Source organism: Eleginops maclovinus, chromosome 2 (assembly GCF_036324505.1).
Source record: "Eleginops maclovinus isolate JMC-PN-2008 ecotype Puerto Natales chromosome 2, JC_Emac_rtc_rv5, whole genome shotgun sequence".
In the NCBI taxonomy this organism is placed as follows: domain Eukaryota; kingdom Metazoa; phylum Chordata; class Actinopteri; order Perciformes; family Eleginopidae; genus Eleginops; species Eleginops maclovinus.
The window spans coordinates 1779500-1806561 of record NC_086350.1 but is presented as its reverse complement, the minus strand read 5'-3'; the positions used below and the strand labels follow the sequence as shown (position 1 = coordinate 1806561).

At 44.3% G+C, this 27062-nt stretch overlaps 1 protein-coding gene across 5 annotated transcripts in view; it reads right to left on the bottom strand.

Annotated features, from left to right (window-relative positions):
* Nucleotides 1-26741, bottom strand: part of ptprz1a (protein tyrosine phosphatase receptor type Z1a) — a 77554-nt gene extending 50813 nt beyond the window's left edge. For all 5 annotated transcript variants that reach the window (XM_063907959.1, XM_063907968.1, XM_063907977.1 and 2 more), the window contains exon 1: nt 26503-26741. In XM_063907959.1, coding sequence (XP_063764029.1) covers nt 26503-26563 — 61 coding nt within the window. In that variant the 5' untranslated portion in view covers nt 26564-26741. The remainder of the gene's footprint in view (nt 1-26502) is intronic.
* Nucleotides 26742-27062: the final 321 nt, after the last annotated feature.

Here is a 27062-nt window from a genome sequence, read left to right as displayed (position 1 = left end):
CCGCTCTGGTGGCGTCATGCACTCGGCTGCTTTCACTTAACCGCCATCCTCAAACACTCAGAGTGTGGCGGGGGTCACAACCTTAAAGTGCCGAGGTGAGAAGTTCAAGTAACAGGAAGCAGGTTTTAGGATGTTTTTACATCCTTATCGCCTCAGGGCGGAGCTTTTCCTCTCCCGTCAGTGCAACGCTGTGTCACAGAGACAGAAAGCTCAACGCCAACACACCAAATGAAGAGCTGTTTTAAGGCTAAAAATGGATGGCCTTTATTGAATCAGAAGGACAAAAGATGAGATGTAAGAAAGTTTCTGGTTCTTTTAGAACAATAGACTTATAATGAAAAGCCAACAGCAGCTCCATGTGTTTGAATCCAAGCTCAGCAGAGCATCAAGCAATCAATACCTCTTTAAAATATATATCTTTTCCAGAGAAGATATAGATCTGACACAGCAACACTCTAAGGATGCATGTGAAAAACATTTATATTTGTGCCAATTTAACAAAAATCTGAGTGTTTTTTTACACTATTTCTGGTATTACTGGTGTTCATGGTACGCAAAACTATACCATTTATCTTGTGTATTATAAAGACGTATATATTTCTACTGCTGATGTTTCACAGTCAACCCTTTTTTGTACCCATTGGACGTAAAGTAGTCAGAAAACACCCAGGCCAGTTGAGGCCAATGGGAATGTCTTTATTTTTGCAGCTTTTTGGTATTAAAACTAAGTATTAGACAAATTGAATTTGAAACTTAATAACGGATGGCTAATATACTGAGGGATTACGTTAAATGTTACAAATAATCCTGGTGGGAACATGAATATCTGGACCAAATGAAGAGGCAATCCATCCAATAGTTTGAGACATTTGACTGAAAACCACAAAGAAGGACAGACGGACAGGAAGCGGTGTGTTCAGGTGGAAATGGAAACCAGACAATGTAAACACGAGCTCTGACATGAAACACCTGAACATCAGCAGGAGAGGACTCTTTAAAGTAGAGACTCTACATACTGATATACACCTGAACATCAGCAGGAGAGGACTCTTTAAAGTAGAGACTCTACATACTGATATACACCTGAACATCAGCAGGAGAGGACTCTTTAAAGTAGAGACACTACATACTGATATACACCTGAACATCAGCAGGAGAGGACTCTTTAAAGTAGAGACACTACATACTGATATACACCTGAACATCAGCAGGAGAGGACTCTTTAAAGTAGAGACTCTACATACTGATATACACCTGAACATCAGCAGGAGAGGACTCTTTAAAGTAGAGACTCTACATACTGATATACACCTGAACATCAGCAGGAGAGGACTCTTTAAAGCAGAGACACTACATACTGATATACACCTGAACATCAGCAGGAGAGGACTCTTTAAAGTAGAGACACTACATACTGATATACACCTGAACATCAGCAGGAGAGGACTCTTTAAAGTAGAGACACTACATACTGATACACACCTGAACATCAGCAGGAGAGGACTCTTTAAAGTAGAGACACTACATACTGATATACACCTGAACATCAGCAGGAGAGGACTCTTTAAAGTAGAGACTCTACATACTGATATACACCTGAACATCAGCAGGAGAGGACTCTTTAAAGTAGAGACACTACATACTGATATACACCTGAACATCAGCAGGAGAGGACTCTTTAAAGTAGAGACTCTACATACTGATATACACCTGAACATCAGCAGGAGAGGACTCTTTAAAGTAGAGACGCTACATACTGATATACACCTGAACATCAGCAGGAGAGGACTCTTTAAAGTAGAGACGCTACATACTGATATACACCTGAACATCAGCAGGAGAGGACTCTTTAAAGTAGAGACTCTACATACTGATATACACCTGAACATCAGCAGGAGAGGACTCTTTAAAGTAGAGACGCTACATACTGATATACACCTGAACATCAGCAGGAGAGGACTCTTTAAAGTAGAGACTCTACATACTGATATACACCTGAACATCAGCAGGAGAGGACTCTTTAAAGTAGAGACACTACATACTGATATACACCTGAACATCAGCAGGAGAGGACTCTTTAAAGTAGAGACGCTACATACTGATATACACCTGAACATCAGCAGGAGAGGACTCTTTAAAGTAGAGACTCTACATACTGATATACACCTGAACATCAGCAGGAGAGGACTCTTTAAAGTAATAAAAAACATGGCTGTGCTTCGCTCCTCCTCGGGTCGGGGTATCTGAGAGCCTTCTGGGGATTTGTTTCTCCACTATTAGGACGAATCAAGAGGAGGAAGTGAAGATGGGAAGAGGGGCTTACTGGAAAAGAGTGAAAGAGGAGAATGGGTTGTATGGAGAACTCTTGCTCAGCGTCTGTGCAGAGAAAGAGCCCACCACTGTGTCACTGTGTTTCTTCAGCGGAGAGTGGCCGGCTCCTCGCTGAAAAAACCCACCCCCCCCACCCCCCCGCAGCCGGACGCTGAATAAGAGGATTAGCCCAGCCCTGGGAGAGTCCAGGGCTGGGGGTGAGAACTGGTGCCCATGCCAGAATGTGTCACAACGAATAACACCCCCACCCCCCCCCCTACCCCCACCAACCCTTCTCCTGATGCCAGGGGGAGTCCGAGGAGGTGGGGGTAATACCAGGCGCTCAGACTGGAGGGTGTGGCAGGTTAATCTGGGACCAGTCTGGGCTGGTATTTCTTCCAAAAAGCACCGAAAAAGAATTGTTGATCACAAGCGGTCGGTGTGTGTGTGTGTGTGTGTGTGTGTGTGTGTGTGTGTGTGTGTGTGTGTGTGTGTGTGTGTGTGTGTGTGTGTGTGTGGTTCTGGTTTAAGGGTGGCAGGGTTGGGAACCCTGGCAGATTTTGACGATGTGTGTGACTCTGGTTTCTGGGTAACCGTCTAGTTGGAGGAAGGGGGTGTTGTTGGTTAGGTTGGGGTTGGTGGTTTCGTCGCCAATGATGAGGAGTGTCTTGTTTCCCTGAATCTCCAGTCGTTGGATGAGTTGATTTTATTTCCTGGTAGTTCTTGCAGACTGTAGATGATAACTGAGCTAGGGTTGAGTTAGCCCCCCACTAAAGACTCGAGGTTGGATATTCTTAGAGCGGGTTATATAAGGGCAAACAGGACTAGACCACTAAGAGCTAATAATGTTTTTGTTAGTAAATGGAAGAAATGGACGATTTATGACACAGTGGAAAGGGTTAGAGGGGACTGATATGTGATTTTCAAGGTGCTTTAATGTTTTAAGCCAAGAAGATCCACCAGTGTTTTACATCAGGACCATTGCTGGAGTTTAGGTCTGTCAGTCCGAGGGAAAGAGGAGACAGCCTGGCGGACTGAGCTCAGGGCAGAAACACCTTGTGACGATGAACAGCTGGTGTGTTCTCAGAGGTCTGACTGCAGGCCTGACAGAGAACTGTCATAACATGTCGGCTAAAGCTTCTGTAAACCTCCCGCCTCACGATGTTATCTGTTATCCAGGATGTCATCCCCTTGGCTCTTTCATGGAGGAGAACAGGTGAAAGTATACATCTCTTTAGATCAGTAAACAGAGATTTGAAGAAGCAGATTCCATTCAGTTTTCAGGAAAGGAAAGGCAGACCTCAATCAGGGCTACTAAAACATGCTGGATTGTGGGTTTTAGATTAAACCACAGAAGAGGGTTAGGGCCATATGTGATTGTTTTTTTTGGGGGGGGGGTAGGGGGTCTTACCAACGTCGATTTTTTATGTTGTTTTGAGATTAAAGTCACATTTCTGAGGTAAAAGTCAAAGTTCTGTACAAAAGAAATATTTTTTCTCAGAATTCGAAAAAATTCAGACTTTTTTTTTACTTCAGAGAAAAAAAGTCAACATTTTGTATAAAATGTCACATAATTCAGAATCACTTTTTAAGATTCCTTTATAAGGCATGTTTTGAATTCAGACTGAGATTTAATTATTTAACCACGGAAGAGGGTTAGGGCCATTTTTTTTGGGGGGGTGGGTGTCCTATCAACGGTAAAAGTCAGGTTTCGGAGGGAAAGGTCTGAATTCTGACAGAAAAAAAAGTCTGACTATTTTTTAACTTGGAAAAAAAGTCAATATTTTGTGTAAAAAGTCACTTAAGTAAGCAGTACTTTTTTAAAATCAGAATTCTGAGAAAAGTCCGGATAAGTAAAAAAAACAAACTCAGAATGAAAGTCAGGAAAAGTCACATTTCTTTCCCAGAATTCAGAACTAACTATTTTACTTTTGGTCAGATCACCCAAAAATGAACTCATGTGGCCCATATTCTCTTCCATGTCATTCCCTTCTAAGGCATTTCTTTAATTCAGACTGAGATTGAATGACCTAGATTGTGAGAAAACTCTTTAATGAGCAAATGGAAATCCTTTCTTTGAGTTTAAACCTCTTGCAGGAGTTCAGGGTCGACCGCAGTTTACATAACAATTATCCAGTCAGGTTTTCTTTCCCAGATAATCACAACCTATCCTAAACCTCAGCTAAACACGCCTCGCACCTGAACTCGGACAAAACATTTAACGTAACGTTGGAAGACGAGACAACGGACTTCTGAAACCTGTTTGTCACCAGTCGCAGTTTCAAAAGTTCTGACCACCCTTATTATTATTATTTTGTAATGAAGTTTGGGGAATGTGTTACGTTGCAACACAAAGAAAGGAGTCACAGAATTCATACCTACATTATCTTTCATTTTCATAGAGAGCGAGCAAAGACCAGCTTTAAAACCATCAAGAACTCGCTCTCTCCATCCAGTATCTTTTGTAGACATAAAACTGGAGCAAAAATAACAACTTTTCCAAACTGCCTTTGGTTCTGTATTGTTGGAGAAGACAGTGTGACCTTTGTGAGTCGGCACAGTGATTCATCAAAGTGCTCCAGCTGGATTTGTACACTCACGTAGAAAGTTAGAAATCCACCGCCAGACCACCGACAGCAAATCAAAGCGCCTCGTCACAGCGCTGCAGGCGTCCGAGGAATGAAAAGTCAGGTTTACCTTAAAATTCCTGGGAGAAAACCGGCTGTGGAAAACTAAACCCCATCAGCCTAAGGGTGGAAGTTCTTCTAATCGATCAGCTACTCTAATCTTTTTCCTTTTAGCTATAAATGGTGAAGAACAGACGCTATGGATTATCTACGGCCCTAACAGGAGGCTCAAACATGAAAGAAGCAAATCTGCAGAGAGGACGATTTCACATGTGCACGCCAGGAATGAAAGCAGGAAAACAGACTAAACTCAAAGGACCCAGAGCTGCAAAAACAATACCACCATCACCCAATGCAGGGTCATGCATTACTATTATTTTCCCTCTGCAAAGTATGAGAGTTTGCCCAAGTTTTCAGAGCTGTAACAAAAACTTTTCTTGGAGCAAAAGGCTTCAAATGAGGCCAACCCTTCTCCTCGAACGAAGGGTTGATTTACATGAGAAACAAGAATATGAGATGCATGTTCAGACAGGGCCAAGGAGATAATAGTTGCTGACATATGTACAAAACTTACGATGGGTTTGATTCAATGACATGATCCAAACTGAGATTTCCCGCAGGGGACAGTATTGCTGTTTGGTCAAATCTGGACATACATGTCTTTCCGATATCTTGTCTCATCTTTAAGACAAACTCAAACGGAAATCCAGCATTCAAAGCATTTCTGCAGCGCTGTCTTACGTGATGTCCATGGCGTCTCCACCGCTAAGCTAAAGGTGGCTAATGTTGGGTTATAAAGGAACTACAGAACGGTCACATGACTTCACGTCTCCACCGCTAAGCTAAAGGAGTCTAATGTTGGGCTATAAAGGAACTACAGAACGGTCACATGACTTCACCTCTCCACCGCTAAGCTAAAGGAGGCTAATGTTGGGCTATAAAGGAACTACAGCACGGTCACATGACTTCACGTCTCCACCGCTAAGCTAAAGGAGGCTAACGTTGGGCTATAAAGGAACTACAGCACGGTCACATGACTTCACGTCACCACCGCTAAGCTAAAGGAGGCTAACGTTGGGCTATAAAGGAACTACAGCACGGTCACATGACTTCACGTCTCCACCGCTAAGCTAAAGGAGGCTAACGTTGGGCTATAAAGGAACTACAGCACGGTCACATGACTTCACGTCTCCACCGCTAAGCTAAAGGAGGCTAACGTTGGGCTATAAAGGAACTACAGCACGGTCACATGACTTCACGTCACCACCGCTAAGCTAAAGGAGGCTAACGTTGGGCTATAAAGGAACTACAGCACGGTCACATGACTTCACGTCTCCACCGCTAAGCTAAAGGAGGCTAACGTTGGGCTATAAAGGAACTACAGCACGGTCACATGACTTCACGTCTCCACCGCTAAGCTTAAGGAGGCTAACGTTGGGCTATAAAGGAACTACAGCACGGTCACATGACTTCACGTCTCCACCGCTAAGCTAAAGGAGGCTAACGTTGGGCTATAAAGGAACTACAGCACGGTCACATGACTTCACGTCTCCACCGCTAAGCTAAAGGAGGCTAACGTTGGGCTATAAAGGAACTACAGCACGGTCACATGACTTCACGTCTCCACCGCTAAGCTAAAGGAGGCTAACGTTGGGTTATAAAGGAACTACAGCACGGTCACATGACTTCACGTCTCCACCGCTAAGCTAAAGGAGGCTAACGTTGGGCTATAAGGAACTACAGCACGGTCACATGACTTCACGTCACCACCGCTAAGCTAAGGAGTCTAATGTTGGGCTATAAAGGAACTACAGCACGGTCACGACTTCACGTCACCACGCTAAGCTAAAGGAGGCTAACGTTGGGCGTGATGACGTGTAGTCGTCTCATTTAGACTCTTGTTAGCAACCGCTGTTTTTAACTTCACCAGTGGGATATTTACTGACGTATTTTATGTTGTAGAGCAAAACGTTAGAGTGTCTACAGCTTGTGGTAACAACAGACCCTATTACAGGCATACCACCAAAAACACATTCAGAAAACCATTGACCGCACCACTCCATAAGTATGTGTCACTAACCTAATAACATGGCATAAACGGTCATGTTTTTTTATTTAACCGAAGGGGGTGAGCATGGTTTTCCCTTTTGTTTGTCAGCAGGGTTACGAAGGAACTACTAGTCCATATTTATAAAACTTGGTGGAAAGGTGAAGCATGCAAGCAAAGGAAAATGGCATTTCATTTTGGAGCCGATCCAACGTACGCACAAGTTGTTTTTTCTTCCTTTTAGTCTCAACTGCACCTCTGCCTTAGTTCACCTTTCGAAAAATGTGCCCTCACATCATAAAACATGGACAATTTATGGGACTGTGGATCTAACAGGTTGGACTTGACCTCCTCCTGTCAGTCAACACACCCAGTTCTCAGTGTGTGTGTGTGTGTGTGTGTGTGTGTGTGTGTGTGTGTGTGTGTGTGTGTGTGTGTGTGTGTGTGTGTGTGTGTGGTCATGGTTTGAAATGTTTAACTGCAGCGTAACCTCTGTTCTACATCTCCTAACACCGGCTCCACTGCACTGAACTGTGATAAGACTGGACAGCTTTGTGTGTGTGTGTGTGTGTGTGTGTGTGTGTGTGTGTGTGTGTGTGTGTGTGTGTGTGTGTGTGTGTGTGTGTGTGTGTGTGTGTGTGTGTGTGTGTGTGTGTGTGTGTGTGACCTGTATCTGTGGTCAGAAACAAATGATCTGTCCCGAGGGGAGAGCGGATGAATAATGGATCTGAGCGGCTGCAGTTTCCATCAGCAGCCGGTGTCTGGGCTGCAAACACTGAGCAGACGCCACGTTAGTTTACTCTGTTCATTACAGCTCAACGACAGGCCTCGCTTTTATCTCCTGTGCCGATCAATCACGCTCACGTTGAAACAGAAGCCAGGCAGCACGTCGGTGAATAGGTTGATTTACTAGTTGTTATTTCTGCACATCGGTGTCCATGCTATCCACACTTTATCTGGAGGACGGTGTTCAAATTATAAAAGAGGAACTGTTGAGTTACTTAAAGTATTGCGGGAATACATCTGCATTTGTTTGAAAAGTCGTAGATGCATCCTAACTTGACTGATTCTCTTCAAAGTTTGATATTCAGTTACCAACACGCCCAAGCGTTCAACTTTAGGAATGTGCGACAGTATTAGGATAAAAGCAAATTATTTTGATGCTGTTCAAACAGAAAAAACCTGTTCACAGGAAAAACAGAAAGAAGAGTCTACATGCTAGCTGCTCTGGGAGGATGATCCATAATCAGCTGATTAGCATGCTAACTGCAGCTAATTAGCTGATTAGCACTACACAAAGTAAATTGACCTGATGATTGCGCAAGACTAACAGCTAGAAGATCACAAAGTCCCCCTAAAGAAAATCACAATGAGACGGAAATGAATGAAATCTTACGGCTTATTATTAGCCTTTTTTCATCCAACAGTTGCAACACTATTATACTCTGAACCAAACATATCAACCTCTTGGTTTGGATAAAGGAAAAGTAAGTGCTCAGTAAAGTGTGACGGATCCATCCGACCAACAACAATCCATCAAATATCGTTCCTTGTGTTTCAGTTTGGACCACGATGCTGCGGTTACATGCAAATCCTGCAGAAATAATGCAAATGTTCCAGTGAAAGGATCTTTGTCGGGATAGAATTAGAGAGTAGATTTGACAGGATATAGTTCCCTTTTGACATCAATGAGGTTAACTATAGGATCTCAGCTCTGTAGAGTCAGAAAGACGAATTAAAATCATCTTTTGGAAACTTATTATGCAAATGTTCAGGTCGTGATTTCCAAACGTGTCCAAACAGTGATACTACAACATCCGTATTAGTCGGTGGCATCATTTGGTCCAGTAAATACTTTTTACCCATTGATTTACATTTTGAAAGTGTCGGTAAATCAGTGTGTATTTCTTTGAAACGTAAATACAGACGGAGGGCTTTTTAAGACGGGAGGTAGGGCTTAACTATCGGCGCCACAGATCCAGTATTTTTGTCCTCGAGAGTCAGGCCATTTTGTTTCCACAGAGCAACTTTTAAAGGACCGAGCAGAGTCCCGCCTCCAACGCTGTATCCGGTTCCCTGTATACGTCCATGCAGAGGCTGTCCCATCAACACCTTTTCAACTTCTAAATGTGTGCTAGGTACCGGCCCACTGCCTCTGCTGCATCAATCCAAACAAACCCTGCAGCCTCTCCAAACATCCAGAGAGCGACGAGACGTCCAAACAAAGAGATCCCACTCACAGCGACATGTTTACAGAGGATAAGATTTAAAGAGAACCTGAGAAAGGTACGGCTCCAGGAGAGTCTCTTTATTTACTTTAAACCTTCCACAACTGGCTTACAGTCACATCACTTTTGGGTTGTTTACTGCCAGAGTCGGCGCCGGAGCTGATCTACTGGAGGGGCATTGGGTCATTGGCGGGTCAAAACTCAAAACTCTTTAGCAACTTCGAACTCAGCGTCAATTACAGTCGATTGTGACAGGTCGAGAATATGCTTCACAGCTGGTAGGAGGGGCATCAATGACCGCTAGGGGGGGGCACGGCCCTCGAATGCCCCCCCTTAGCGCCGGCACTGTTTACCGCGTTGGAAGAAGTCCTCAGATCCATTACTTATTTAAAAGTACAAGTGCTATGGTTTAAAAGTACTCCACTAGAAATAAGATTCCAGGTAAAAGTACAAGAAGCACTCAGATTGCTCAATGACCCGTTTCAGAGTAATATAAAGTACAGAAGTATTTTCAGCTTAACATACTTTAAGTAGAAAAGTAAAAGTACTCGTCAGTATTGTATTTTTATGGTTGTTATTTGATCCGGTTTTTAAACATGCAGGAGCATTTTTCAGTTCTCGATTTGTATTCTAGAAGAACTGTAGAGGAGAAGCACAGTACTGCAATAAACCATATCAGCATATCCTGTGTTTGGTATGTACAAAGCATATAATAATAAGAGTAGAAGTATAAAGTATTTTAATGGAAAGGAGTTCTCTGTGCTAAGTGTTATATCATAAATATTAGGGTTATGGATTAATGTACCTTAGCGTAGAGTGCCAGGTTTGACATCACTTCACAGTAACGCAACCTGAGAAAGAAAACACTGCAGATGTGATCAGGGTTCAGTCTCACCCGGGTAACAGGGTCTCTGCTCCCTCGTACTGTCAGCGTGCGCCCTCAAACCAAAATGCAGAAAAACAATCTCTCTGTTGGTCAGAAAGGGTTTAATGAGTCCAGAGATAAGGAGATGGGGTCAGATGTCTGGTGGGTCTGCGGGGGACGGGTGGCAGGCAGCAGGCTGACACTGAGACTGAGATTTCTGATCCTTTCTTTTACTCTCCTTTTTTCTGGAGAGGAAGTTAAGGAACCGGAGCTCTGGATCTATTTCTTGTTGGAGGTGCGATATATGACTCAGCAGCTTTAAGACATGAAGACAGTATTATTGTAATGCAGGATTTACACCTGAAAGTGGGCGGGGCTTCATTTGGGCCTGAAGCGCCTCATGCTATATTTTCTAGAAAAACCCCTGACGATATCTAGTCTCGTATCACAATAACTTTACCACTCCTAATACACGTCCCTTTCTCTGTGCGGAGTCTCTTTAAACTCCCTCTATAAGCAGCGAGCGTCCGTCTTCACCCAGATCTCCCGAAATGTACGGAGCGCCTGTTCCAAGCTGTCTCAGTTCCAGCAGACGTGTTTCTAATGTGATGGTACACGCGGTGACGAAACAGTTTGTCAGAGGCCCAGAGGAAACTTCTCCAACAGAAAAACGACTTCATTAAACACCGAGCTGAAAGGAGGCAGCTCAGAGCCAGCGCTGGATCCCACAGCAAGGACAAAGAGGGAGGAAGTGTGTGTGTGTGTGTGTGTGTGTGTGTGTGTGTGTGTGTGTGTGTGTGTGTGTGTGTGTGTGTGTGTGTGTGTGTGTGTGTGTGTGTGTGTTACTTATATTATAAACGTTTGATTTAGTGCTGCTGTTAACGATGTCTGTGAAATCATGTGTCTCGTTAGCAGGTTATTTATGGAGTTAAATTCAGAGCTGATGCTGCATTCAAGTCATGCAGGAGTTCTCAGCTGCCAACTGGGGGAAACAGTCAGTAAACACCAAACAGACACACAGATACTGGCAGTCTGATCTCACAATTTTAAAGTGAAGACCAGATTTCACTGCAATATGAACAATGTGTGCTCAATGTTTGTAATAGGGGGATTACACTTCTATATTAACAGCAGAAAAAGTTCCGAAATGTTTGTTAGAAATGTTAAATCTCATTCAAAGATGAAGAAAAACTCTGAAATAATTACATATTTTAATATTTATACTGTTGTATTCTATGGTGCTTTATGCTTCTATTCTGGATTAAAATACCTGACAGTTTAGAAAGTATTTCAAGTATTAAAAGAAGCCTTATTATACTTTTGGGTATTCTCCTCTCCTGTAGGGTGTTTTTGTGCATGTAAATGGTCTGCAAAGGCTAAAATCCCAAAGTTCCCTCAGGGACAGTGACATCACTAAGTAAAACTCACACTTTTATTGGCTAGCCCTGCGACACATTGTACTGTACGTGATAGGCTAAGGGGCGGGACATCTCTAAGCGGCTTGATTAATCACAACAGAGCTGTCCAGCTAACCAATCAGAGCAGACCGGACTCTGGTTTCAGACAGAGGGTGAAAAGAGGAGCTGCAGCACAGGCAGTATGAGAAACATAAAAGAGACACTACATACTGATATACACCTGAACATCAGCAGGAGAGGACTCTTTAAAGTAGAGACACTACATACTGATATACACCTGAACATTAGCAGGAGAGGACTCTTTAAAGTAGAGACTCTACATACTGATATACACCTGAACATCAGCAGGAGAGGACTCTTTAAAGTAGAGACTCTACATACTGATATACACCTGAACATCAGCAGGAGAGGACTCTTTAAAGTAGAGACACAACATACTGATATACACCTGAACATCAGCAGGAGAGGACTCTTTAAAGTAGAGACACTACATACTGATACACACCTGAACATCAGCAGGAGAGGACTCTTTAAAGTAGAGACACTACATACTGATATACACCTGAACATCAGCAGGAGAGGACTCTTTAAAGTAGAGACTCTACATACTGATATACACCTGAACATCAGCAGGAGAGGACTCTTTAAAGTAGAGACTCTACATACTGATATACACCTGAACATCAGCAGGAGAGGACTCTTTAAAGTAGAGACTCTACATACTGATATACACCTGAACATCAGCAGGAGAGGACTCTTTAAAGTAGAGACACTACATACTGATACACACCTGAACATCAGCAGGAGAGGACTCTTTAAAGTAGAGACGCTACATACTGATACACACCTGAACATCAGCAGGAGAGGACTCTTTAAAGTAGAGACGCTACATACTGATATGAATCAATATGAATTCATAATGTTCCTGTGTCACATGTCTATGTTAGACAATAGCTGATTGGTTCAGATCTTTCCTCCAGAGCTTGCTCAAACATGACTGGTCAATACTCCAAACTATAAACGGTTTCAACCAAAGCTCTTCCAATATCAAACTATGTTTACAAAGATAAGAAGAATTCTGAATGAAAAGGTCAAACCATAGCTCAGCGCTCCGCAGGACATCGGACGCACTAATTGCTTTTCCACCTGCATGAATCCTCCATGAAACATCACCAGCTCATTAACAGGCCACGTTTTGTGACAGTGCCTCGGGACACATGACTATTTTGAGGAACGACCTAATTGAAATTATCAGCGGGGGGGGGGGGGGGGGGGGGGGGGGCATAATGGATTTCACTCTTTGTCCTTCGTTAACCTTGACACAGTTCTGCTGCGACTCGTTAGTGATGCCAACTAACGATGGCAGCTGTTGCCTCCTCGTTATCTGATCAGAGAACACCTTTTATGAAACCTGTTTTCTCTCTTTCAGATCATGTCTTGATGCTATTTGAAAGAGCTTGTTTTCGATTCATTTCATGATATATTTCTTAGCCTAATTTGCTCAGTTTGTTTCCTGGAATATCCGTAGCAGTGTTTGTGTAGTGTTTGCACGCTCTGCTACTATTGATTTGTTCGAATGACTTTTGCAAGTTTGTCTGATTGCATCTTTCTAGCAACTGTTTTTCTCCTAAAGATGGACAGACAGACAGACAGACAGACAGACAGACAGACAGACAGACAGACAGACAGACAGACAGACAGACAGACAGACAGACAGACATGGAAGGAAAGGGGGTACTGTGTGTGTGTGTGTGTGTGTGTGTGTGTGTGTGTGTGTGTGTTTCCGTCTCCAGTGTAGTTGTTATATTCAGATTAGACTTAAAGAAGCTAGAACTAAATGCTCAGTGTGTGTCATGCTCTCTCACACACACACACACACACACACACACACACACACACACACACACACACACACACACACACACACACACACACACACACACACACACACACACACACACACACACACACACACACACACACACACACACACACACACACACACACACACACACACACACACACACACACACTTTGAAACTTAGTTTTAGGGAAAGTTTGACGACAGTTGTCCATCTTTATACTCCCCGAACGTCACCAGTTATAAAACGTTCTACTTCTGCACCCCATATGACGTTTGTGTTGCACCCTCAACGTAACTTTCACACACACACTGTAGATATAAAGAGTAGTCTACATACACATCCAACTGGGCTTCTCCGGTCTGACCTTAGTGTGTCTGAGGCGCATAAACGGTCAAACCTCTGGGAACAACACACGTTTTTCTACAAATAGGTAAATTGCCCACTTATCTGAACAGTAACAAACAGAATCACATCCCAGTGGGTCGAACAGCACGTGCTAGTGATCATCTTCATCCCAAAGCTTCGGCTGCATTCAGGGACAATATGATAACTACATATCTGCTTCCACTCAGACGTAAACGCTTTAATTATCAGGCACTTTACAGACTAACAGCACTAACCTTTCACCCTGCAGACAGGAGGAAAACGCAGCTGCTTTCTACTCAAAATTCCTTCAACCCAACCTGACGCCTCGCTCTGAGGAGAACCAGTCGGACCAGGAGGAAGAGGAGGAGGAGGAAGAGGAGGAAACATCTGCTCTGATTGCAGACCTCTGCGGAGTCTTCAGGTGTTTCCCTTCAGACATGACGCATCAAAATGACTTTGGGTACTTAAAAGGCCATTAGAATGACCCTGTAATTAGATCTTAGGCTGTTTAAATGTGTATTTCATTGGATGTTTGGAGTTTCTGTGCATGTAAATGGTCTACAAAGTTAAAATTGACCCTTTAAATGTTTAGAATAAAGGACAACATTAACAAATGCCATAAACTGTATTCACTTTGTCCATTTTAAGCCGCTCCTAGTTTAAAATATCTAGAAGGAGCTTGTTTTTGGCTGTCTGTCTATACTGGTCTTAAAATTCCACACAAAGTATCGTTCAAAAACAGAAAGGCTTCGTCATTTGCAGATCCTCTTCCTCGCTCTACTGATGTCAGACATAGCGCTAACAAGCTCATTCCTACAAAGTTTGCGCTCACGGTGAAAAAGGAAGAAATGGAAGCATAAAGAAGATTCAACTTTATTGTCATTGCACAGAGTACAAGTACTAGGACAACGAAATGCGGTCTCTGCATTTGACCCATCCTAGTGTTAGGAGCAGTGGGCTGCCATTATGTACGGTGCCCGGGGAGCAGTGTAGGTAACCAGTGTCTTGCTCAGGGACACCACGGTGGCACTTGGTCTTTCGGGGACTTGAACTGGTGACCTTCCAGTTCCCAGGCCAAGCCCCTATGGACTTCGCCACCACCGCCCTAAACAGATAGTAAAAAGCAGAAGGGAGATGCTGATCTGCCAAACTACGCCAGGCAGAGTCACAGTCTGTTGTCCAGATGTTGTTTAAGAAGTCAAAGGAGCATTTTGTTGATGAAATGCTAGGATGAGGGTCTCCCAAACGCAACACATAGCAGCTAAAGAGACAGACGCTGCCCAAAAACGGAGCAAAAATTAGAACAAATATTGGAGTCAGGTGGAAATGAAAAGGTTGCTACTGTTGCTTTGTGGAAACAGGATACCTGAATGGACATTTTATTTGCTATATTTACTTTTTTATAGAAGCTTTTATGCCCCTAAGTCACCCTTCATGTTGTGTGAGATCTACTTGAGATCAAAAACACAACCGATCCGAGTCTCTCTTTTACGCTGTATTTTTTTTCCCCCTCTCGTCTCTCACTTCTTTGCAGACTCTGGGGTCCCGAGAATCTGGAGACCTCGACCCCCCCGCCACCGTGAGCTTGTAATGTCGCTGATCGAGGAATTTAAGCTCATTCTCCCGCTGCACTCAAAGGAGGCTGATCTGGATAAGAGGATCAGACTAATGCCCGAAATGTAAAATGTAAATGTTCTGTAAATACTTGAAAAGCCCATCGAGTCCCTTTGTGCACGCCAACATCTGCCTAAAGCGTCTCCACATTCACCTGCTTAGACATCCCCCCCCCCCCCCCCGGCCAGTTAGTGAATGGGGGAATAAAGAGGGAGGAGGACTGACCTGCATCCCCTTTCAACGCTGGCCTTTTCCTGCGTCACACTTCGCGGGTGATGCATTCAGAGACCACTGAACGTTCCTTCGATATTAAAACCGCAGCAAAAAATTACTTTTTTAAATGAAACATCTCAGATTATTTTAGGGACTGTTTATGTTCAGGGCTGTGACACTGGGAGTCTATTATGTATAATGGGAGACGTAGTGCAGCAGGGAAGGACAACGGGACAGAACCCTCTTAATCAAATCTGTGAGTAAGTAAAACTCCCTGTTATTAGATTGTTCCTGATTGATAACTTCCATTTGTCACTTTAAAACGTAAAAGTAGAGACTCTACATACTGATATACACCTGAACATCAGCAGGAGAGGACTCTTTAAAGTAGAGACTCTACATACTGATATACACCTGAACATCAGCAGGAGAGGACTCTTTAAAGTAGAGACTCTACATACTGATATACACCTGAACATCAGCAGGAGAGGACTCTTTAAAGTAGAGACTCTACATACTGATATACACCTGAACATCAGCAGGAGAGGACTCTTTAAAGTAGAGACACTACATACTGATATACACCTGAACATCAGCAGGAGAGGACCCTTTAAAGTAGAGACTCTACATACTGATATACACCTGAACATCAGCAGGAGAGGACTCTTTAAAGTAGAGACACTACATACTGATATACACCTGAACATCAGCAGGAGAGGACTCTTTAAAGTAGAGACTCTACATACTGATATACACCTGAACATCAGCAGGAGAGGACTCTTTAAAGTAGAGACTCTACATACTGATATACACCTGAACATCAGCAGGAGAGGACTCTTTAAAGTAGAGACACTACATACTGATATACACCTGAACATCAGCAGGAGAGGACTCTTTAAAGTAGAGACTCTACATACTGATATACACCTGAACATCAGCAGAACAGGACTCTTTAAAGTAGAGACACTACATACTGATATACACCTGAACATCAGCAGGAGAGGACTCTTTAAAGTAGAGACGCTACATACTGATATACACCTGAACATCAGCAGGAGAGGACTCTTTAAAGTAGAGACTCTACATACTGATATACACCTGAACATCAGCAGGAGAGGACTCTTTAAAGTAGAGACACTACATACTGATATACACCTGAACATCAGCAGGAGAGGACTCTTTAAAGTAGAGACGCTACATACTGATATACACCTGAACATCAGCAGGAGAGGACTCTTTAAAGTAGAGACACTACATACTGATATACACCTGAACATCAGCAGGAGAGGACTCTTTAAAGTAGAGACACTACATACTGATATACACCTGAACATCAGCAGGAGAGGACTCTTTAAAGTAGAGACTCTACATACTGATATACACCTGAACATCAGCAGGAGAGGACTCTTTAAAGTAGAGACACTACATACTGATATACACCTGAACATCAGCAGGAGAGGACTCTTTAAAGTAGAGACTCTACATACTGATATACACCTGAACATCAGCAGGAGAGGACTCTTTAAAGTAGAGACTCTACATACTGATATACACCTGAACATCAGCAGGAGAGGACTCTTTAAAGTAGAGACTCTACATACTGATATACACCTGAACATCAGCAGGAGAGGACTCTTTAAAGTAGAGACACTACATACTGATATACACCTGAACATCAGCAGGAGAGGACTCTTTAAAGTAGAGACTCTACATACTGATATACACCTGAACATCAGCAGGAGAGGACTCTTTAAAGTAGAGACACTACATACTGATATACACCTGAACATCAGCAGGAGAGGACTCTTTAAAGTAGAGACTCTACATACTGATATACACCTGAACATCAGCAGGAGAGGACTCTTTAAAGTAGAGACTCTACATACTGATATACACCTGAACATCAGCAGGAGAGGACTCTTTAAAGTAGAGACACTACATACTGATATACACCTGAACATCAGCAGGAGAGGACTCTTTAAAGTAGAGACTCTACATACTGATATACACCTGAACATCAGCAGAACAGGACTCTTTAAAGTAGAGACACTACATACTGATATACACCTGAACATCAGCAGGAGAGGACTCTTTAAAGTAGAGACGCTACATACTGATATACACCTGAACATCAGCAGGAGAGGACTCTTTAAAGTAGAGACTCTACATACTGATATACACCTGAACATCAGCAGGAGAGGACTCTTTAAAGTAGAGACACTACATACTGATATACACCTGAACATCAGCAGGAGAGGACTCTTTAAAGTAGAGACGCTACATACTGATATACACCTGAACATCAGCAGGAGAGGACTCTTTAAAGTAGAGACACTACATACTGATATACACCTGAACATCAGCAGGAGAGGACTCTTTAAAGTAGAGACACTACATACTGATATACACCTGAACATCAGCAGGAGAGGACTCTTTAAAGTAGAGACGCTACATACTGATATACACCTGAACATCAGCAGGAGAGGACTCTTTAAAGTAGAGACACTACATACTGATATACACCTGAACATCAGCAGGAGAGGACTCTTTAAAGTAGAGACTCTACATACTGATATACACCTGAACATCAGCAGGAGAGGACTCTTTAAAGTAGAGACACTACATACTGATATACACCTGAACATCAGCAGGAGAGGACTCTTTAAAGTAGAGACTCTACATACTGATATACACCTGAACATCAGCAGGAGAGGACTCTTTAAAGTAGAGACTCTACATACTGATATACACCTGAACATCAGCAGGAGAGGACTCTTTAAAGTAGAGACGCTATATACTGATATACACCTGAACATCAGCAGGAGAGGACTCTTTAAAGTAGAGACTCTACATACTGATAGGAGCATCAGACTGAGAGGTACTGTTTCTACATGGAGAGCCTCTCATTGAGTCCCTTTGTGCGTGCCAACATCTGCCTAAAGCGTCTCCACATTCACCTGCTGAGACCCCCCCACCCCCCCCTTTCATCGCTGGCCTTTTTGTGCGTCACATTTCGGGGCGATGCATTCAGAGGTTTTCAAGAGACCATCGGACGAGCAGGAATCGAAGAGGGACCACACACTCGGAGGACAAATCAAATGGCTCTCCACCAGCTACTCTACGGGGGCTCCACTTATTCTCCCCCACCCCTCACCGACCTCCCCCCTTTTCAGAGGCACTGTGGGCCACCCGGATCTGCCCCGTCATCCATTACAGTGGCGATGAAGAGGAGGAAGGTGGGGGGGGAGGGTGGCAGATCACCAGGCCGACACCAGCAGAGACAAGATGGTTGGCTAACATAAAAAAAAAAAATGCCCCGAAAACAAGAGCAGACAAATGAGGAGGAGGGGTATTTAAAAAAAAAAGGGTGAGGAGGAGGAGGAGGAGGACGAGGAGGGGGGGAGACAGTAGCAGGATGAAGGCATGAGGCTCTGAAAAGGGGGGAAATGTGGGACAACAGGGTGAGGAAGATGTGCAGCGGGGCAGAGGGGAAGAGCGATGGGAGATTAAGAGATGAGGACGGAAGACCAAAAGGGACACACACACACACACACACACACACACACACACACACACACACACACACACACACACACACACACACACACACACACACACACACACACACACACACACACACACACACACACACACACACACACACACACACACACACACACACACACACACACACACACACACACACACACACACACGTTACGGGTGTGTTTTTATTTTTTTTACAGTGTGTGAGAGGAATGAACGGCTTGGGAAAAGTGATGGGGGAGACAAAGTGAGGTGGGTGGGTGGGCGGGGGATGGAGGGGGGTAACGAGGCATGGGGGGGTGTTAACGAAGACTAATGAAGGCAGGAGTGCTGCTTAACCTGCACTCCATCGCTCTGAGGCATCCAACCTTTCTGGGGTGTCTTGAGAGTGTGTGTGTGTGTGTGTGTGTGTGTGTGTGTGTGTGTGTGTGTGTGTGTGTGTGTGTGTGTGTGTGTGCCCCCCGCTCCTCACACTGCGCTCCCACAGTTCTTCTCCTCGACGCCGCCGCCACTGGGACAATCACATTGGCCATCGTGCGTCACGCTTAAATGCTTCCCCCCCTCCCCTTTTTAATTTTTTTTAAAATCACCCCTCACCCTCTTCTTTTCTCTGTCCCATCACCCCCCTCCCCTCTTCCTCAATCTGCCCTCTTACACCTCCCTTCTTTCTGTAGTTGCCCCCTCCCTCCTCCTACTGTTACTAAACAAATCTCCCCTCTGACAGCATAATTCAGCCGGGCCGGAGGAAGGCGGCGAGGGGGACGGACGCGCCTCCTCGGCTGACCTCCGCCGGGGACCGCCGCCGAATGTTTCCCCCCACGTAACCCCGGACCCCCTTTCAGAGAGAGAGAGAGAGAGGCGACTCGGGAGGACTCAAACCGGCGGCCCCTGTGTACGCCTGAGTGAATGCCGTTGAGCCTAATCGCCACTAATCTGGTCATCAAATACCCCCACGACTGGAAATCTGCTTCTTCTCTTTTTTTCTTTCCCTCCCTCTGAAGATTATCAGCGAGTCCAGAGAGATGGAGGGTTAAAAACCACAGAGAGGGTTATCAGATTTGGGGAGAGCAAACTAATTCACTTATGTTTGAGTTGTGATATATTGGTCATCCTTTAGACATCATCACAGAGACTTTTCTATCGCACCTCTTTCGTGTTCGGGTCAAATCCGACCATTTTTTTTGCCTCCAGGCCTCATGAGAACCACCCTGGTAATACCAGCCTGTTTGACTTCGATTCTCTCCGGCATAGTCTGGAACAGCGTCATTGGACTTGGATTACTGTAATGGAGGGAAACTTGTCTGAAGTTTAACATCATTCCCTTAACCAATCACTAACGTTTGGTAAGGACGTATGTTCTGAGGCTCTGACGTGACGCTTCCTACTTCCGCTTTCACAGTAGGTAACAAATCGCTACCTGCTAGCGTGGCTGTCAAAATGGCTGTCAACGACATGTGTGTGTCAGTGTGACCCAAGGATTCAGGGGACAGTTCGTAACTCGAAACAATTATTTGATAAAAAGTGAGAATTCCTTCAAGAGTTGAAACAACCGAGCGGATAGCTGGTAGCATCTCTTCCTCCGTCGCCATTGTTGAACTACAGACTCGACTACAATTCAAACTCGGCACCAACTTCGACCTAATCGCTCTCAACCCCTCCCCCTGTTCGCTGATTGGACCGATAGAATTCTGAGTTCCAGTATTCGTACGTAATGAGTTCTTGCCCAGTCTCCGTACAGGAGCAAAACGAAATTGGGCGGAAGTACGTAGGCTGGTATAGCCAGGCTACATGAGAACCTCCACAGTAGGCATCTGAACCAATAGAAAACAGCTGATCACTTTAATTGGACTTTTGATTAGTTTGTCAACTCTGTAACTCTATGGTGTTCCCGTTCAAAATGACCGCTATGGGAAACGAATGGGTAACAATTCATCGAGTGGGGCTGACGCTTTTATCCAAAGCGCCTTGAAAGTAAGTGTTCATTCTGTTCAACACACACATGTGCCAGAGTATAGAGCTGTGCAGGAACGAGTCCTAAAACCCGGAAGTGAGTTAGCATTTTACCACTCCCTCGTCTCAGAGTCAGTGGGAGTCGAAAATTGCTCGAAATAAGGTCTGTGGATCACGATTTGTTCTACGACATTAAACCGCTAGGTTTGTTAGCTCATCTCTGTAACACGATATCAGACTGGTGATGAAACAGCCCTGACTTGTAGTTAACCTCAGCGTGGCTGAAAGGAAAAGCTTTGTTGAAAGGATCTTAAATTGGCGTGGCGTTGAAGTCGTGCGACCCCGCTGTACTCCTCTGTAGCTCGTTTATAGCATAACGTTAGCATTTTGCTTCTGGCGATTAAATTTATGATTCTAAAATGATAAAAGTAGGGTAGACGTGTGGAGATTATCCGGCTGAACAAAACATCTATCAAACCGGATCGTTTTCCACAGATCTGATCTTTTACAATATTCCAAAATCCTACGGAGGAATCGCTTACTTCCGGGTCGGCTTACAAAAATACCTCATCCTTGCATCACTCTATTCCCACACGACTTCAAACCGGCCCTACAGTGTTTAGGGGTGTTCATTAAGGGAATAATACGCAATAGGCCACATGCAACCAATTAGGATCAGGTGGGATTCATTGTTATGCACAGCAGATTTCAGATTCAGAAATAATAATCTAATTCCATTTAGAATAAAGCTGTTCCCTGCTCTCAAAGACAAGCAATGCATTGTGATCCATACATCTCGTTGTATGAGACACAGTATGTATTACCAAATAATTGTGAACCAGTACGAACAGCGACAAAGTTTGCGAAGGTCAGAGGTTGGGATGGGATGGGCGGGTCCAAAAAACACCAGAGTATTTTCACCCAAAAGATCGCTTTGAGTGTCCCTTGTGAAACTACAATGAATGAATTTGTCACGTGTCAACCTAACCACCTTTTGTTGTTGCCTGAATTCAACCGAGGTGTTTCCTGTAGTTTAAAGGGAAATAAAGTATGCATGCAAATACTGCGAATGTGCAGGCGTCTTCTTTCTTACTTTAGAAACGATAAACCAAACGCTGCAAGAAGAAGCTCCAAACACAACGGAGACCAGGGGACACTAAAGAGAGACGCACACAGCTGGAGACCAGGGGACACTAAAGAGAGACGCACACAGCTGGAGACCAGGGGACACTAAAGAGAGAAGCACACAGCTGGAGACCAGGGGACACTAAAGAGAGACGCACACAGCTGGAGACCAGGGGACACTAAAGAGAGAAGCACACAGCTGGAGACCAGGGGACACTAAAGAGAGACGCACACAGCTGGAGACCAGGGGACACTAAAGAGAGACGCACACAGCTGCAGACCAGGGGACACTAAAGAGAGACGCACACAGCTGGAGACCAGGGGACACTAAAGAGAGACGCACACAGCTGGAGACTAGGGGACACTAAAGAGAGACGCACACAGCTGGAGACCAGGGGACACTAAAGAGAGACGCACACAGCTGGAGACCAGGGGACACTAAAGAGAGACGCACACAGCTGGAGACCAGGGGACACTAAAGAGAGAAGCACACAGCTGGAGACCAGGGGACACTAAAGAGAGACGCACACAGCTGGACACCAGGGGACACTAAAGAGAGACGCACACAGCTGGAGACCAGGGGACACTAAAGAGAGACGCACACAGCTGGACACCAGGGGACACTAAAGAGAGACGCACACAGCTGCAGACCAGGGGACACTAAAGAGAGACGCACACAGCTGGAGACCAGGGGACACTAAAGAGGGACGCACACAGCTGGAGACCAGGGGACACTAAAGAGGGACGCAGCGCTGGGTGACGTTCAGGATCCTAAAGCTGGACAGCTGTCTCTGTTTCTCTCTCTCACCTGAAATGTTTTCTGGCTTTACTCTAACAACGTGATCACATGACTCCTCCTGATGTCACTGCACCTCGTTGCAGCGTTCTGTATTTGCAGCGTTTGGTTTCTGCAGCTTTTAGTAAACGCTGCTCATGTTTCCTCAAGCTGCTGAAGGTTCTCTAAATGCTGCATGTGTTGAAGAGTAGCTGCAGATGTTTCTGCATGAGTTTTGATTTGTGTTTCTGCATCCTCTCTGAAGCTGCAGCACGGTCCTCCTGATGTTTCGGGTCTTTGAGCCACTACAGTGTCTGGTAGTCCCTGGCACAAATAAATGAGACATTACTTCTATAGTGAATATAAACTAACAGAGGATATGTTTAATGGCTCCATTGCATGGTTTTGGGACAAACTGGAAAGAATTTTTAAAAAACTGACATTTTTCCTGTCTGTGGTGGTGGGCATCACATGGACCCCCCCTCCCCACCTCCCTCTGCATGAGTTTGACTGACAGCCTGCTGACTGTGACGGCCATCTGTCAGCAGACTCTGTTGGACAACAAGAGGCTGGGCCCGGCTGGCACTGCCCGTTCACAGATATCTTTGGGGAGGACAGATGGCGCCGAGATCTCTCCTCATGGGTCTTTCTCTTCCACCTCCTCCAGCCCCTAGGGGAGGGGGCCTTCTGCAGGTACCGAACCGTCCACATCCTGGCACAAAAGGTTTCACAATCCTTCAGCCTTCTTTTACCCCCCACTAATCTTTGTTCCCCCCCCTCAAAAAGATTCAGCCAGGCGGATCAGTGTCCTCTCTGGCACGCAGCGACTGCACCGGGTAGACCGGAGGATCAGGAGCTGGAAACCCCTTCTGTGTTCAGGCTTACGGAGACAAATCCTGGTTCATCTGCACCGACTTCTCAAAGCTTCTGGACCCCGAAGGACGCTCCGGTGGGACCCTCGATACAAACCCAAGGCAATGCTGTTCGATTCTAATAGAAATGTTGGATTTAACAATAATGTCAGGGGAAAATCTAATTTTCAAAACCTGTCTTTGTTGATAAAATGAGATGAATCCTGGGTTTGAGTTTCCCCCCCCGCTGTTACAGGATATATGTATATGACCAAAACCTTGTATCTCTGTAGCGTTAGTTGTGCCTTGTAAGGAAATTAAATGCATAAATTGACAAAACATTCAAGAACTTCAGAAGACTCATCTCTGTCTTAAAGTGACCCCGAATTTAGTCAATTCATACACTTATTCGGCCTCAGATTACACACATTATAATACGGTAAAAGTTCTATAAATGAAATGAAGACGTGGTTTCAAAGGAATACGCCTTATTATATTCCTCTTGTCAGGTCATCATATAGCCATCAGGATTTCACTCCATCACTCTCTTCCTCCATGTCTGCCCTAATCACTTTAGCTAGAGAGACAGCTGGACATGCAATATGGTGAGATCACACGAGATCACATAAGATCCCGCGGGATTTCAAAGACGGCCCAAGATTAGCTAGAAACAGAACTGCAGAATCTGTCAAACCTGCTGTTCCTCGTCTATCGTCCTTTTTTGCAACCAAACGTGTTTTTTTTGTGCCTGTACATCGCTCATTCACAGGCGAGAGTGACTGGTGGTTGGGTGTGAAGGCAGAAAGACACACTGCGAGAATCCCAGAAGCGTTAGAGCGGAGTCGATTATAATCCGATGGACAGACTTTTCCATCAGACTAGCCTTCCTTCAAACGTCTGGAAAACACATGGCTGACAACTGCTGTTTCCCACGATAACAATGAACTCAAACTGCAGTACAAACATGCCTTCAAGGTGCTCAGAGAAGAGGAGTAGCTTATCACATAGATCTCAATCCCAACTGGCCGGACTCCATTGGCTGTTGAGTACCATGTGAGCGACCAAATGGCGCTTGGGAATCATTCAGGTGCTCCAATTAACACCCATTAGTGTCAGCACTCAGTCTTTACCAATCAAGCTGTGGATTTGTGGTTGAATTCTTACACGTTCAGGTGCCAAAATCCTAATTGAAGACTAATTGATAAAGTCAATTAGCAGCTAATTTGATAACAAGTCACTAATTGGCTCAGCTCTGCCCCATTAACTTAACCAAATAAACTGTCCGTCGGCCGGATCACAGAGAAACCGCCCGTCAGATTTTCATAAAATTTGGTGAAATGGTGAAGCAAGATCTAAGGAGGAAGCCTTTCAAAAGTGGAGTAGATACACAGGTGATGTTTCCCTTTCGCTACCGCTGCACGGTGGGGCATGTGCTGCATTCACGTGGGGTTGGGAACATGACTTTTGGACTGGCAGAATAATGATGCAAAAGAGATCAATCCCTCCTAAATCATCAATCATATTGAAAGTGCACAATCCGTCATTGAAATTAGGCCCTTGTCTTTAATTGCTCAGTGTGAAATCATATTTATTCGACTGTGTCAGACTATGTTTGATTTATGTAGAGATGTGTTCTCATATTGTCAATTTAATCCCAATTACAGATTTATTTTTGATTGTTCAGCCCTGAGACAGACTTTCATTCAATTATATCACACCAGCTCTGATTTAAATAAGGATTATTTTAAACGTAAAGGCTCTTTAGGATTGCTTGTGTTAAAATATTTTTATAAACAAGTGTAATCTCAGCCTTGGTGCTGAAACACTTTTGTGATATTGGAACTTTTCTAACTAGAGAGAAAACATGAGCATTTTTAGCTTATCAACACTGCATCTCAGATATTCCAAAGTACTTAAAAAAGGGAGGTTTAGCAACTCCATGGCCGGGCATAAAGCTCCTGGATGTTTCTGAAGAAAACCTGCTTCCCTTCATTTGTGCAAACAGCAGGCTGGAGCCCAGCAGACACCAATTAAGCAGACACACAGGTCTCCAAAACCTCTGAGCCATTGCAACATATCTCCTCCTGATGAGAAACCACAGAGCTTTAAAAAAGACCTCTTCTGTCCTATATCTCCATAAAAGTCCAACAAAATGCCCTTCTTTTTGTTGCAGTGATGGTATCTGTTTCTGTGCAGCATTATGGGATTACTCCTGCTGTTGTTGCCAGATATGGAGCCCCTGACACCCCTTAATAAGCCAGTCAGACTACCGTGTCCAAACTTCTCTTTTCATGCTTGACAGGTCCGGTTTGCAGCTGATATGTGACGCCCTGCTCCTCTGTAAACGTTTTAATCTGCGATCCCACAGCACAGACAATGATCATCCACAGAAAACACGACCTCAGAAACATGAGAAGTGATATGTTTGCTTGGTTGAAGAAACACATTTGGACGTTGAACGTTTCCAGAGACGCACAACGCGTTACCACGACTGATTCAACTCTGGGAATAAAAACAAATGTACTTCGAAATCTAACAAAACACAAAACACTGCTCGGTTACTTTTTCGTGCTGTTTTGGACACCTGCGCAATCACCTCGAAGTTGACGCAGGAAGTTTAAAAAAACTCTATTTGTTCGTAAAAACATGAGAGGAGGTTTGATGGGGTTTTGTGTCATGTGAGGGCAACATATGAGCCTTACCTTGTTGGCAGATGAGGATGAAGTGTGCAGCCAGGAGCAGCCAGCAGCCCGTAGTCTCCATGTTGGGTTAAAACGCTCGCAGTGAATAATGCGTAATATCTGGGGAGCAGGTCCCGGTTCGCCCTCACTGCTCCATGCTGCTCCTCGGTGTGTCTGCGGTGGTGTGTCCGTGTGTGAAGTACAGATCCCGGGTCCCGGTGGTCCGCCGCGTCCGCTCCTCTCCGCACCGACTGACTGACTGAGGACCAGCCGCCTGACTGACACTGTGTCCCGCCCACAAACCGCAGACACACCGGCCTCACTTCCTCCGCAACAGCCTCTGTGACTGACGTTAGATATTATATTTGCTTTGGTCATTACTCTTCTGTTTTTATTGGTTTAAAAAGGTGCATCTCAATGTAAGAATGATGAGTTAATTAGGTCCTATTTCTATAGAATCTACTGTATTTTTATTTAAAAATGATGTGTTTCATTTTTTATATTTTTATCCAAGAGTAACAAATCAATTTTAGAAGTGTGAAAATATATCATATTTTTTCTTCTTAATATAACCACAAATA